This window comes from Mytilus galloprovincialis, chromosome 8 (assembly GCF_965363235.1).
Source record: "Mytilus galloprovincialis chromosome 8, xbMytGall1.hap1.1, whole genome shotgun sequence".
Taxonomy (NCBI): domain Eukaryota; kingdom Metazoa; phylum Mollusca; class Bivalvia; order Mytilida; family Mytilidae; genus Mytilus; species Mytilus galloprovincialis.
The window spans coordinates 40,394,811-40,409,102 of NC_134845.1; the positions used below are offsets into that span (position 1 = coordinate 40,394,811).

Consider the following 14,292-nt stretch of genomic DNA (forward strand, 5'->3'; position numbering starts at 1 on the left):
TAAGCTAAACAGCAACCTTGATTTTTTTTCTCCAGCAGACATCAGCTACCAAGCTCCCCTTTACACATTGTTCGGACAGAAGTATTTCCGTAGACATTTGATTATTAACTTTTATGTAATGATGGGGTAGGGTGGGTAACTACGGTCCACTTGAAAATATTTTTACAGGGACTCCAATGTGGTGTGGTCTATGCAGAACAATTACCGGAAATCTATTGTAGTTTGCAAAATAATAGTCTTTTTAGCTCACCTGGCCGAAAGGCCAAGTGAGCTTTTCTCATCACTTGGCGTCCGGCGTCCGTCGTCGTCGTCGTCCGTCGTCCTGCGTTAACTTTTACAAAAATCTTCTCCTCTGAAACTACTGGGCCAAATTTAACCAAACTTGGTCACAATCATCATTGGGGTATCTAGTTTAAAAAATGTGTCCGGTGACCCGCCCAACCAACCAAGATGGCCGCCATAGCTAAAAATAGAACATAGGGGTAAAATGCAGTTTTTGGCTTATAACTCAAAAACCAAAGCATTAAGAGCAAATCTTACAGGGCTAAAATTGTTCATCAGGTCAAGATCTATCTGCCCTGAAATTTTCAGATGAATCGGATATCCGTTGTTGGGTTGCTGCCCCTGAATTGGTAATTTTATGGAAATTTTGCTGTTTTTGGTTATTATCTTGAATATTATTATAGATAGAGATAAACTGTAAACAGCAATAATGTTCAGCAAAGTAAGATCTACAAATAAGTCAACATGACCAAAATGGTCAGTTGACCACTTTAGGAGTTATTGCCCTTCATAGTCAATTTTTAACAATTTTCTTAAAATTTGAAGATTTTCAATAACATTTTCCACAGAAAGTACTGTTATAGATAGAGATAATTGTAAGCAGCAAGAATGTTTAGTAAAGTAAGATCTACAAACACATCACCATCACCAAAACACAATTTTGCCATGAATCCATCTGTTTCCATTGTTTAATATTCACATAGACCAAGGTGAGCGACACAGGCTCTTTAGAACCTCTAGTTTTATAATGTGATATGTAAAATGTTGGTAAATAATGAAAGCATGCTTCTGAATTAATAGACATAGAAATAAAGAGAAACCATATGATAACCAATAGCAATCTCCAAGAGACAAACTAACGTTCATTAAGGCAACTAGTATGATGGTCTGGATTCGGGGTTCTTAATTTCTGTATTCTTTGATATTTTATGCCATATTCTCTATTCTTTATACTTTTGGACTATTATTCTCTTACCATTAAATTTTAACACCATTATTCTAGCTATTTTATTTACTTCTTGGTCCATTGTCTCTATTATTTATATTTTTTGTCCACTATTCTCAATTCCATAATCCCCCATCAACGACATCTAGTTAATGTCACCTCATATATAGTCTTCACAAATAAGCAAAATTAATACCTTATAGGCTTCTAATGACAAACCAATTTAATATCCCAGTTTGAATTGTGAAATTGCGGAAATTTTGAAAATTGAATCAAGCAAAATACATTATCGTCCTCGTAGTTCGTAAAATACTGGCAGATGGATCTTGGTCATCAATTCTAATAATCTTGGATCGACCTTTCTAAACTTAAAAGTTCACGCATCCATATTGTTCCGATTGCTAAAGACTTTTGCATCCGTCGACATTATCTTCGATTAAAGTAGTATTGATCTGACAACCGCTGTGCATGTATAATACTTTAACGACCTTTAAATGAATGACAAATGACAACATTGTCATTTTTTGAATGACAATTAAACTGTGTTGGAAAGATAACATAAATACACTTTCGTTTTTCGTTTTTTGTTTTTGTGAAATGAAAAATGAAAATACTTTTGTTTTTCGTTTTTTGTTTGTGAAATCAAAAACGAAAAACGAAAACACTTTTGTTTTTCATTTTAATTTTTAAGAAATCAAAAACGAAAAATGAAAACACTTTCGTTTTTCGTTTTGGTTTTTAAGAAATCAAAGACGAAAAATGAAAACACTTTCGTTTTTCATTTTGGTTTTTATGAAATCAAAAACGAAAAATGAAAACACTTTCGTTTTTTGTTTTTTGTTTTTGATATTTCAAAACGAAAAACGAATGGACGCAGATATACACGGACCTAAATATATATAGATTATAAATCTGCAACAAGATTTGTTGATATTCTCTATTTGTATAATGCATGAAATGAAATGAACACTAAATATAATATGGATACAGATTAGGTGGACTGGGTGGATCGGGTCGAAGCCTTTATATAAAATTTGACCACTTGAAAATTAATGAAGACATTTTGAACATCAGTTATGTTTTTCAACAGGTAATCTAAGGACCCCATACAGAGTTGTTACAAGAACACTTATTTGTGCATCCCGTATAGCCATACGGACGCCATTTATTGATGGTCCTCAGTGCTCTTAAACGTCTTACTTTATTAGGTCTTTTAAACATTTTTTTATTCGAGCGTCACTGATGAGTTTTTTGTAGACGAAACGATCGTGTTGCATGAATATAAATCTTCAATCCTGGTATCGATGATGAATTTATTTACAAGGAGGAGTCACACACCAGGCATTTGACGACGACCTTACTCCTATTTCTTTATCCCGGAATATCCTCTCTTTTTTAATCCATCTTCTGCCTACAGTCACCTACTGTTTAAGTGTAACCTTTCTTTTTTTTAAATTTGAGCCGCCTGAAAAAAAAGTTTTCTGATTCTCCCTAGAAGGTGACCTGACTCCAATTTTCAACCCCGTTATAACCTTGTTTTCTTTTAATCCATCTACTGCCTCCAATCATCCGCCTTGTAAATGTAACCGTGTTTTGTTAGAAATTTTGTATCTGACTGAGTTTTATGATTCTCCTCGGTTTATTCTAGATTTTGAAATTCTATTTTGTCTTCCAATTTACACATTCTTTAATTAATTGATTACAGGAAGTACTTGTGAATAAGACTATGGTTCCAGGTGACAAAGCAGACAATGACAATGATGGGCAGATTGATGAAGATGATTGTGGTATGTATTGTTATATATAGGACCGACAAGATTCAGGGTAAAAGAAATAGCGAGATATAGAATATAAAAAAGGAGATATATTGGGTTTTGTATTAGCATTTCACATTAAGCGCATTCATTTCAACGTTATTAGATCTATTGTTTGTTATCGTCTATCATGGTTGATTTGCCATTTTTACAAATAATCATATTTCAATAAAAAAAATGTAGTCAAGTAAAAATATTTGAACCCTCTTATTCACTTGACCAAGACAATATTTGTTTTCAATTACATGAGCGAGTCAACACAAGTACACACTAAATAGACTTTTAAATTGTTAATCCATTCATTATACCAGGGCCTTTTACAGGTTACTTTATTGTATAGGTTTTTTCCTCATTGTTGAAGGCCTTTAGTTGCTTACAATCACGACCTTTCTTGTAGATAGATTGTCGTAACAAAACAGTTTACTTGTAATGAGAAAAATAACACAAAGAATGGAGTATTGAAGCAGGAAGTGTTAATTCGTTTTTAATGAGAATATGATTTAAATTCTTCATCTTCTTTATTGATTTTCAACTTTTGCTACAATAACACAACTTTCCTGAGATAAATTTTCTGGAAATTTCATCACAGGGCTCTGTAAATTTTCATGCCTTTTTACTTTAAGGATTGTAGGGTAATGGGACTCTGTTCATGACAATTTGTCCCTTATCGTGCACTTTTTTTTTTAAAGATTTTTATATTTAAAAAAGGTTTGTCTTTCCAGATTTATGGGACGTTTTAGCAGTCATATGTGATAAAATATTCATACACTGAAGGATTTATAACCTGTGAAACTTTTTATACAGAGCCATTTTAATAACCTCTAATAATGTAACAGTTTCCTGTTAATATTTATAGAATAACTAATCGAAGAATTCAAATAGAGAAAAATATTCAACGCGTAACCGAACAACACATTAATTCACGAATGCGCGTAGCGCATGAGTTAATTATCAGTGTTGTTCGGTCACGAGTTGAATATTTTTCGATATTTGAATTCTTTAATTAGTTATTCTTTTTATTACATTGGCAAATGGGTTTTTTGTAAGAAGTTAATGTATAACATGTAAGGAACTATATCTTTTTTCTACGCATTCACAATTTGTTTTGATCCGCCGTTATCGACGTCTTGACAACGCCTATTGTTGTATGACGTCAGAGAGTGAAATAACCACGTTTATTTCACATGTGAATTTATCGGTTTTTATCTAACTGGGAAATCAATGTAATTCATTGCAACCAATGTAATAATCATTTTTATCAGTGTAAACGTGCAGAAGACGGGCGTTTCATGTTCTTGCTCTCAGCCCTGACTTTGTGTTAAATATATTAATGTACAGTAGTTGTCGTCTGTTTAAGTAGTTCATACGTGTTTCTCGTTTCTCGTTTTTATATAGACTAGAACACACCCGCGAAATCGCGGGCATTCAGAGCGGAGTTAAAAGTATGTAAAGTGTTGTTAGACGTTTTATACCTCCTCCTTCATTTCCAAAATTCCCAATTTTTGGTTTTCTATCAATTTTAATATGAACATACAGTATGTTATGAACATTTAAGTAAGGAGCCTGTAGTTCAGTGGTTGTCGTTTGTTTGTGTGTTACATATTTGTTTTTCTTTCCTTTTTTGCACATAAATAAGGCCGCTAGTTTTCTCGTTTGAATTTTTTTACATCGTCATTTCGGGGCCTTTTAAAGCTGAGTATGCGGTATGGGCTTTGCTCGTTGTTGAAGGCCGTACGGTGACCTATAGTCGTTAATTTCTGTGTCATTTTGGTCTCTTGTGGAGAGTTGTCTCAACATGGCAATCATACCACATCTTTTTTTTTTTTGTAATCAATGAATTTTGTAAAATATTTAATGAATGGAGAATTTCAGAAAAGGTATCAAAAGTTCACATGAATAATTTTAGCGCTTATCTGTATATTACTATATAAATAAAGTGTATTTACTTTCAATTCTTAGTTTAGTAATCGATCCATGGTGGTCAACTGACATAGTATACAGACCTCTCCATTTAATAAACTCTGAAAAGAATTAAAATACACTTTATTCGTACTATTTGTTTGTTCAAAATATACAGAAAAACGCAAACCGGAAGTATAATCTGACTTAAAATTTCGTCCAATGACGGGACAATATCCGGATGCCTTTTTTCTCGTTTTTCTCCCAAAACAACTCAATCTGAATAATCATATGAATGGATGACAAATGCGACTATGCACTGTACATATCGGACACAGAGTCGTGTTGATTAATTTATTGTGGAAAGAAGAGAAGCGACACCAAAAATGAGGTCTTCTCGTTTAATAGTATAGATTAGACCGTTGGTTTTCCCGTTTGAATGGTTTTACACTAGTATTTTTTGGTGTCCTTTATAGCTTGCTGTTCGGTGTGAGTCAAATCTCCGTGTTGAAGGCCGTACCTCGACCTATACAGTAATGGTTTACTTTTATAAATTGTTAAATTGATGGAGAATCGTCTCATTGGTACTCATACCACATCTTCCTATATCTATTAGCATCTTCATTAGCTTCGAAATCAGTCGATTGTATGGCTATCTCTGCTTTTAAAGTTTTGAAATGCAAAAATGTATATTGCGTTATCATTAATGCGTTACCGTTTATGCTATATACATTTTTTATACAGTCATTGAGTTTCCAAACACCTTTACAACAGATCGTTACCTCCTCAAAAACAAGTTCGTGTAACAGTTACATTGAAATAAAAAATACTTGGTTTTTTTTTACTCTCATTGTTGAAGGCCGTACTCTGGCCTATAGCTTACACCCATAACACGATAGACGCTATGGTACTTGAAACCACAGACATGTGTAGCTTTCATTATCTTTCTTTAAAGCATGAATGTTGATTTTTTTACTCACAACATACACTAAGTTTTCTAACCTACAATTCAAATATTGTTTTTTTTTATGTTTTCACAGGTTTTTACCTCAGTTCAAAAAAAGCCAATTTTAATACTGCCATAACTGAATGCGAGAAGCTAAACAAATCATTAGCGATAATTGACACCGAGGAAAGATATTTAATGACGAAAGAGTTCCTGAAAGATAAAGAGTAAGTCTTTGTTTTTACATCATTAATACAACCTCACCTTCAGAACATTAAGGGAGTTCAAAGGGGCATGGGGCTTATTGTGATTCCGATTTTTTTTTTCGCGCAAAGCACGAACAATTTTATTTAGTTTTTCAACGCTATAAGATATTTTCAGATAATTTTTTAAGATATAACACTATAAGGTTTGGGAAAAATCTGGATTCCGAATAGATTTTTTTGTCATCTGATTGACTAAAATATTTCTTTTCATCAAATTGGGAATCAGAATAAATTTTTTTTAGAAAAAGCCATAACCCCCAAATCCCTACCCCTCCCCCGCTTCTTGAAGTTTAATGGTCGTTCTCTTATGTTAATAAACATATCATTGGGAAAATGTGAACTCATGCGTTGCGTATTGACTATTTTGTTTTACATTTGTACATGTGTATGTTCTTTTTTACCGGGCCCGATTTGGTGGTATTTCATCTTTCAAAGTCTATCCAAATCATTTGGCAGATAATTCCTCTAATAAAAGCCGGTGCTAGTGGCTGTCTTAAATTTGCAGTGCGGTTATATTTTTTGTTTTTTTTTTTGTTTTGTTTTTGTCCCGTGTTAAATGTCCTACTGTGTCTTCGAGATGAAGAACAGCAATGCAAGCAATAATCCTTTGCAATTGTGTTTTGTTTTACTGGTCATGTACTGATTTTGTGTCATTGATAGATAGCCCATATCTTTTGTTTTTCTTTATTGCTATTGCGATGCAAATATATCCGTATTTCATTATTTAATACAAATTCGTATCGGAATACTTTATTCAAAGTGAGTTAATTGTGTGGAAGGGCAGAACAGTAAAATGTATATGAAGTTTACGCAATGTCCCATTGAAATCGGAAAACCCAAATTATAAATCAAGCAAATAACATTATTCAGATGTTCAAACGAAATAAGTGTGCCCGATGTCAGTATTTCCGTGTTTGGACGTTGCCAACTTCCAAGTTTTATTTTAAAAAATCCTGCTAAATAGTCTCTAAAACTCTTATTTAGATATTTTAATCATCATTTTATTATAACTGAGTACCATTCTTCCCTAAAATTTTACCATCATCATATGTCGCGATGTTACTTGTCTACACTCTCAAAATCAGTGTCATGAGGGATCATTCGAGTAACAAAATGAATAAAAGTATTTATTTTAAGGCATATTCCATTTCTACTTTTAATTACGCACATTTGGTATATACATTTATAAAGTTATCAATTCCGAAACTTCTAACAAATGCAATAAAGACGAACTGGAAAGCAAACCCTGTATTATCACCAACACCGTACGCGACGTCATTTAGGTTTTTTAATCATCATTTTATTATTTAATAATAACTGAGTACCATTCTTCCCTAAAATTTTACCATTAAGTGTATGCACTAAAATGACCAGATCTTCTGATCATATGCCTTTATCAATAAAATCAACATAGTTTAGAGAACTTTTGAAAACTTTTTTTTTATAATTTTTCCATGGAGACTGAAATTTTTTTAATATTGCAAATGCTGTTAAAGACTTTAAACTAACCTTTATTTCATTTGGCAATCTTTCTGAAGAAATTAGTCAGTTAAATCATTCATGTAAGATCAGGAAGAGAACATTTAAATTGGATACTCAGGCACCCTGTCGTGCAATATTGAAGCACAACTAGTCAGTGTGTTGACTTTGTCTCTTACAAGGTATCAGTCCACAAACAAAAATGTATCACGATACTTAGACACGACGTAATGCGGGGTTCACACATTGCCGATTATTGCTCCCGTTTGAGATCAGACAGCGATACGACACGAAAAGTGAAAAAGTCGGATTAGTATCCTCAATTATCTGGAATGTCCTATTATTGTCTGAACGCAGTCGTTTTAGTTCGTAACAGATTCCTACTGGTCGGGAAGGGTCTGAATAGTTCGGCAAAGCACCCCGACAGTTAGGTGCGTCCCGTAACATTCGGGGAAACTCAGCCGATTTTGTCTAGTCGGATTACAATCGTGCCTATGTCGTGACAGATTCTGCTGTATCGGATCGAATTCCTAACAATGTTCTGTGTATTCGGGACGGTGTCCTGTGGAACGGGAATGATCTGGAGAAGTCCCGACAATAACAGAATACAATACGACTGAGACCAGACAAAGCCGTTTGCAATGCGATAGAGCGGACCGTGATAGGATTACGTTCCGACAGTACCTGATCATCCCGATTATGCCGACAGTTTTCGAACGGATAACTTCCGTCAGCGTCGGTTCACTGTCTTGTCACTATCTGATCTCTGTCGGATTACATTCGGTAGAATCGGGACACAGTCGTGACAGACTCGGTCGAATTTTACCTGGCGAAAGATACAAATCGAATTTCCATCCACGATTCACAGGATCTTGATCAGACTTTTGACAAATTTTAATCGGGAATGGTCCTGTCAAGGACGGCAGTAAAAATCGTGAATGTGTGACCCCAGCTTTATACAGACTACGACCAATCTCTATATATATGTTACTTGTAGCTTTTAACTTCATATTTTTAGAGTCTCCGAAACGTATGCGTACATAGGACTGAAAAGATCATCTGGCAATATTTTTCAACTGTTGGATAACACATCTTTTAACTTACAACATTGGGCATCAGGACAACCAGATAAGCCAGCAGAACAGGAATGTGTTGTTATTACAATCGACGGTGCCAAATTGCATGATGCAATTTGTCTCGGTGAATTTAACTTCTTATGTACCGGTAAGAAAAAAAAATAACAAATGAGAAGGGTGGGGGGGGGGGGGGGGTAAACAATCATATGATGTTTAAAGACCCCAAGAGAGATACTAAAAAGTTAACAAAACAGCTTTGAACATACACATTGTTTGAATTCAGATGTTCATAGGGTAAACAATTCCTGCTCCACAAGTAGCTCATGTGATGCTCTTGACATAAGGTGTACGATTTAGTCTGGCTCAAGGAGAAAGAGAGAAATTTAAACTACGACAAATAGAACGTATACAAGGCCATTTTTGTCACATAAATTTTGTAACGATTAACCTTGTCAGGATGGAGTCTTGTTATTTTTTAGAGAGTTGATTTTAAATTAAAACAATTGAAAGAGAATATTCTTGGTAAGAAATTGTAAAGAAAAATATTTACCGATCGGATCCATTTTGGCCACATTTCCATATTCGTTATATATGACTATTAGTTATAACTGTTAAAGATAACCGTTTTTGCCTTCCTAAATCATAAACTTTAAAGAGGCGGAAGGAAATTCAAAAGCATAAGTCAAAAACAAACCTACAACGCCATTACAAAAACAAAAACAGAAATCGAAGACAATAAATATAAGATTAGAAGATGTGATGTGAGATAAATCTCCACAAGAGACTAAATGACGTATTAGTTAATAAGTGAATAGCTAAAGGGCACCTTCGTAGCCTTTTCATCTAAATTTGGGTTTTTAATGTAAAATTAGAATAGAAGGTGAAAAAGCCTTTGTGAGACCTCGAACTTGAAAGTATTATCCTTTTCCTTTATCAAAATATTGTTAATCAATTAAAAATCATCAAACAAATAATCTTGCTTTGGAACTGGTTGTTATCAAAGGGAAACAATTCAATATCAATCTCAATATGTTTAAATGCCAGGAGAGACAAATCTTGTTACACGAAGGGGTAGCTCATCCACTATAGTCTATTTTTAAAACATCTTTTAGATATTTATTTTGCTTAACCAAATTGTTTTATAATTAATTCCTCACTTTGTGCTCTCAAAGTAAACTTTATTAAAAATCCTGAGAATGTATTTGCTATGCAATTTTTGTGGTTTTGTGAAAAGATCGTTTGAATTGTATGCATTGATGCCATATAGTTGATAGTAACAAATACGCATGGGAGTTCAAAAACGAGATGTGTGAAAAAAAAATTGCCACTTATATTAAAGCAAAAAAACCTGACTCGTAAGTTTTGCATATAGGAGACAAATCAGGTTGTTTAATATAATTTGTCGAATGATGGGTTGTTAATGGGTGCGAGTCATTGGGACACTTTAAAGAGGTTGGACAGAGTTATGGGAACTGTGGAATAAGAGGACTAGAAATGAGAATTTGATGGATGAAAGCTTGAGGCAGGGTGGTCTTAATCGTGAGAAAAGTTTGATAAAACAGGGATAATTCTTGTTGATGAAAAAATAAGAGTGCAGAGGAACAGAATATGGAGTGAAGTAGGAGTTTGGGGAGGGAACTGGGAATCAATTCCCTGTGTCCACCAAATAACTGAAAGCCATTAAAGAAATAAAGGAGTGGGGTCTGACATGTATGTAAAAGGATCAATTATGCAGGGGATGCAGACCACAGATTGGTCTAATTTGACAACTGATAAATAAAAATACGATGGATGCCGAATGTGATAGCGCTATCTAAATAAAATAAATGAAAACAATATATTTTTTTTTCCCAATAAGTACAATTTTTATTATGTAGACCTAAAGTAGAGAAATGTAGCATTGAATGAATCCAATAATTGAGCACGCATCCGGCAGAGGACAGCTTTCCATGGTCGGACTGAATGTCAGTTCATAAACATCTCAATCATTCAATGTTGTTACCAACCATATACAGTATTAGCGTTGGCAGTCCTTGAAAAGCGTCATTGACTGCTTTCAATCAAACAACAGAAGGAAGTTTGTAACCAACAATATTTTCAAATAACTTATCTAAAATGATTAAGTCTTTCAACAAAGGTTATAAATGATAAGCAACGATGCAAATATTGAATTTAGAACATATATAATTCTCTTTAACAATGAATTCAAAACAGCAATATCTATATTATTTAACAAATATGTACTAAATAGTGTCATGCAAATCGTTAAATATAGAAACACGCAATTTTTATTTTTAAACAAGGGAAATAACAAGTACATGACAATCCTGTCTTCCAAATGAATTTAAAAACATTTTGTTTTTATAAACAATCATAACTAATTAGAAAGACAAAACACACATACACACTGAAAATAACATGTGTTTATGTTGCAACAACTTTATTTTTGATAAACAACTGCCAACCTGTACCAGAAACAAACAAACTATACACCAAGAACGACAACTCGACCTAGAATGTTACTCACATTTGTTGATAATGTAAACAAACATCGATTTACAAAAAAGCGGTAATATGTAGCAATTAATAACAATCAGAATGCTGTAGTAAAGATTATCAGGAAATTAATCTGGCTTGCCGCCCGGAGATGCCGATAAGTGATATTTTACAAAATCATGTTTTCAGGGGACGTGATGAATTGTCCTTGCCAAAATTACAAATAATTCAGGTATCTAACATTTCTAACATATATTGATACCACGATAATACATTGATAATACTGCCTTGTTAAATATACCTAAATGTCAAAGAATGCAGCAATAATTCTGTTGTCAACGGCCAAAGAAAAAATCGGGATGATCAAGCATGGAATTCCGGAAATTGACCGTCTCCAAAAATATTAAATTCTAAAATTGAGTTATCGTCCTTTTCGCGCCAGACGACTATTGAAAAGGTTACACCTTGCGGTCGTCAACAATGATAAATATCCATACCGAATGGTTCGCTATAAAAGGTCTTAAAATGACAAATTTAAAATAATTCAAACGTGAAAGCTAAAACCTGATTTATGTACAAAACTATAATAAAAAGCAAATATGTTATGCAGCAACAAACGACAACGACTGAATTACAGGCTCTTGATTTAGGAAAGGCACATTCAGGCAAATACATAACATGGTAAAGTTAACATAATTTGCTTACGCCAAACATCCCTCTAACGTGAGCCAGTAGTGTAACTGTATGAACATAACATAGTTAAACACTATGAAAATCATTTGAAAAGGGCTAAATATCGATACAAATCATAGAAACAACTAACAATTAAACTCAAACCGGAAGTGGCAAGACCTTTAGTAATTAAATGGGATGACTTGATGATTAATTTAGCATGATTTATCTTGTATGCAGGTTCTGTACATTTTTTTTTTTTTTTTTTTTATCAAAATTGATGTATTGATAAGTCATAAGATCTTATTTTTTGTCATAAAGTTGACATTTTCAGTTTTAAAGTACATAAAAGTCGTTACTCAATACTTTTTCAGAATGGATCCGAGACGAAAATGACGACTGTCCGCCCGAAATTTATGGTAAGATATTCACCATTGTGACAACGAAAAGAACAAATACATGTAGCTAAGTGTGTTGAAAACGGCAAATTCAAACCTACTATTCTGTCGACTCTTGTTTTCCCTTTTATCTATAACAATTTATTGACCAGGTCATGTCTGTTATAATTAACAATGTTTTCGGTCGCTGATTTATTAACGTTTGTCTTACGTCACCTCACACAACTCAAAGTAATGTTTCCATAAACGACATATTGTCATTGGAAACTTCAGACATACATGAAAGTGAGCAGAGTTCTAACTGAATGTCCAACTATAGTTAAACAATGGTATATATATGCAGTTTTTGTTTGTAATGTTTGAGCTTTTGATTTTGCAATTTGTTAAGGGACTTCCGTTTTTGAATTTTCCTTAAAGTTCGATATTTTTGTTATTTTGCTTTTTGAAGCTATGTTGTTCCAACCAGTCTTTGTCATAGTTTTGCTTTGAATATGTAACTCATTTGAATAAAATATAAACAAACATCAAATATTGCAAATATAATAATACAATCAGCTGCATATGTAGGTACGAATAATTTATAACATGCATATTTTACGTTTAACAGTTATTCAAGAACACGAATCAAATCTGTAAATTTGACTGTCCCTCTGGTATCGTTCTTCCCTCTTGTATAAAAATACATGTATAACTTTTCACATTATTTTTTTTATTATGACAGCGTTGAATTTCGAAAACAAAACTCTATAATTAGTTTATTTAATGTATTTCAAAAAACGTTTGTCTTACATGAAAAACTCAGTTGATGAATACACGTTTTAAACTTGGCTAGACTCAACCTAGCAGACACTTTCCCGTTAATTTTCTACCAGCCATGTCAAGCTTGTTTTAAATCAAAATGTGTACATAAAAAAAAAGATTGGAATATTTGCCAATGAGACAATACTTCACAAGAGACCAAATGACATAGAAATTAACAGCTATAGGTTGCATTTCTGTAAATATTGACAATGCAATTCCCCATAGGAACTCCTTTTACGGCTAAAACTGTACCACTTTTACTATGAAGTTTAAAAAAAAATCTTATTCTAGAATTAAAAGTTCATATGCACCACAATTTTTTTCAAAGGTCAAAATATAGGGCTGTGCGGCATATTTTCAAAGTTTATATGCCCTGCACTTTTCATAGTTTAAACTAACACTAATTTTCTTAACTATCCTACCTCGAATGAAAGGTTACCACAGATTTCAATGTAAACAATATGCGCATGTTTATTTACTGGTAACATTCCCAAGTTATCTCTCTGTGAGATGGAACACAGAGAGCATAACTTGGAACTAGTATGTAAACAAAATTAATTTTCTATGAATATTCAAGATCTCCCCAAAAGAGGCGTGTTTTGAAAACAGCTGTATTTACAAAGTGCAACCTATAGTTCACCATACTGTCTTCGACAATAGGCAAGCATAAAACCGCATAGTCAGCTGTTAAAGGCCATGAAATTACAAATGTAAACCAGTTCAACCGGGAAAATAACAGCTTAATCAATGTACAAAATATGAACGTAAAAATAAATGTAGCGCAGCAACTTACGACAACCACTGAATTACAGGCTCCTAACTTGGGACAGGTACATACATACATACAGAATGTGGTGGTGTTAACCATGTTAGCTGAATCCAAACCCTACCCTAGCGTTGGACAGTGGCGTACAACATAAGAACGATTTTTATATTATTAAATGGTATCATTAATTGTACCTTTTAGATTCATAATTTGAAAATTTCCTATTTTGTTAAAGTTGAAAAACTCACAAGAGATAAGAGATACCAAAGGGACATTCAAACTCATAAGTCGCTTATTCACTGACAATTCCATGGCTAAAAATTATTTGGAAAAATTATCATAAGATACTTCTAATGGAAATATATAAAAGTTCACACCTTGAGAATTTTAATAGGTGCCCATTGTGAAAAGTAATCAAATGTATAAATACGAATTGAAATAAAAGCTTGAT

General features: G+C 33.3%; 1 protein-coding gene across 1 annotated transcript in view; it reads left to right on the forward strand.

Annotated features, from left to right (window-relative positions):
• Positions 1-14,292, forward strand: part of LOC143043028 (uncharacterized) — a 38,900-nt gene that overhangs the window by 11,643 nt on the left and 12,965 nt on the right. Inside the window, exons 3-6 of the mRNA XM_076215526.1 lie at positions 2,934-3,015; positions 5,982-6,114; positions 8,651-8,856; positions 12,251-12,295. Of these exons, the coding sequence (XP_076071641.1) occupies positions 2,934-3,015; positions 5,982-6,114; positions 8,651-8,856; positions 12,251-12,295 (466 nt within the window). The remainder of the gene's footprint in view (positions 1-2,933; positions 3,016-5,981; positions 6,115-8,650; positions 8,857-12,250; positions 12,296-14,292) is intronic.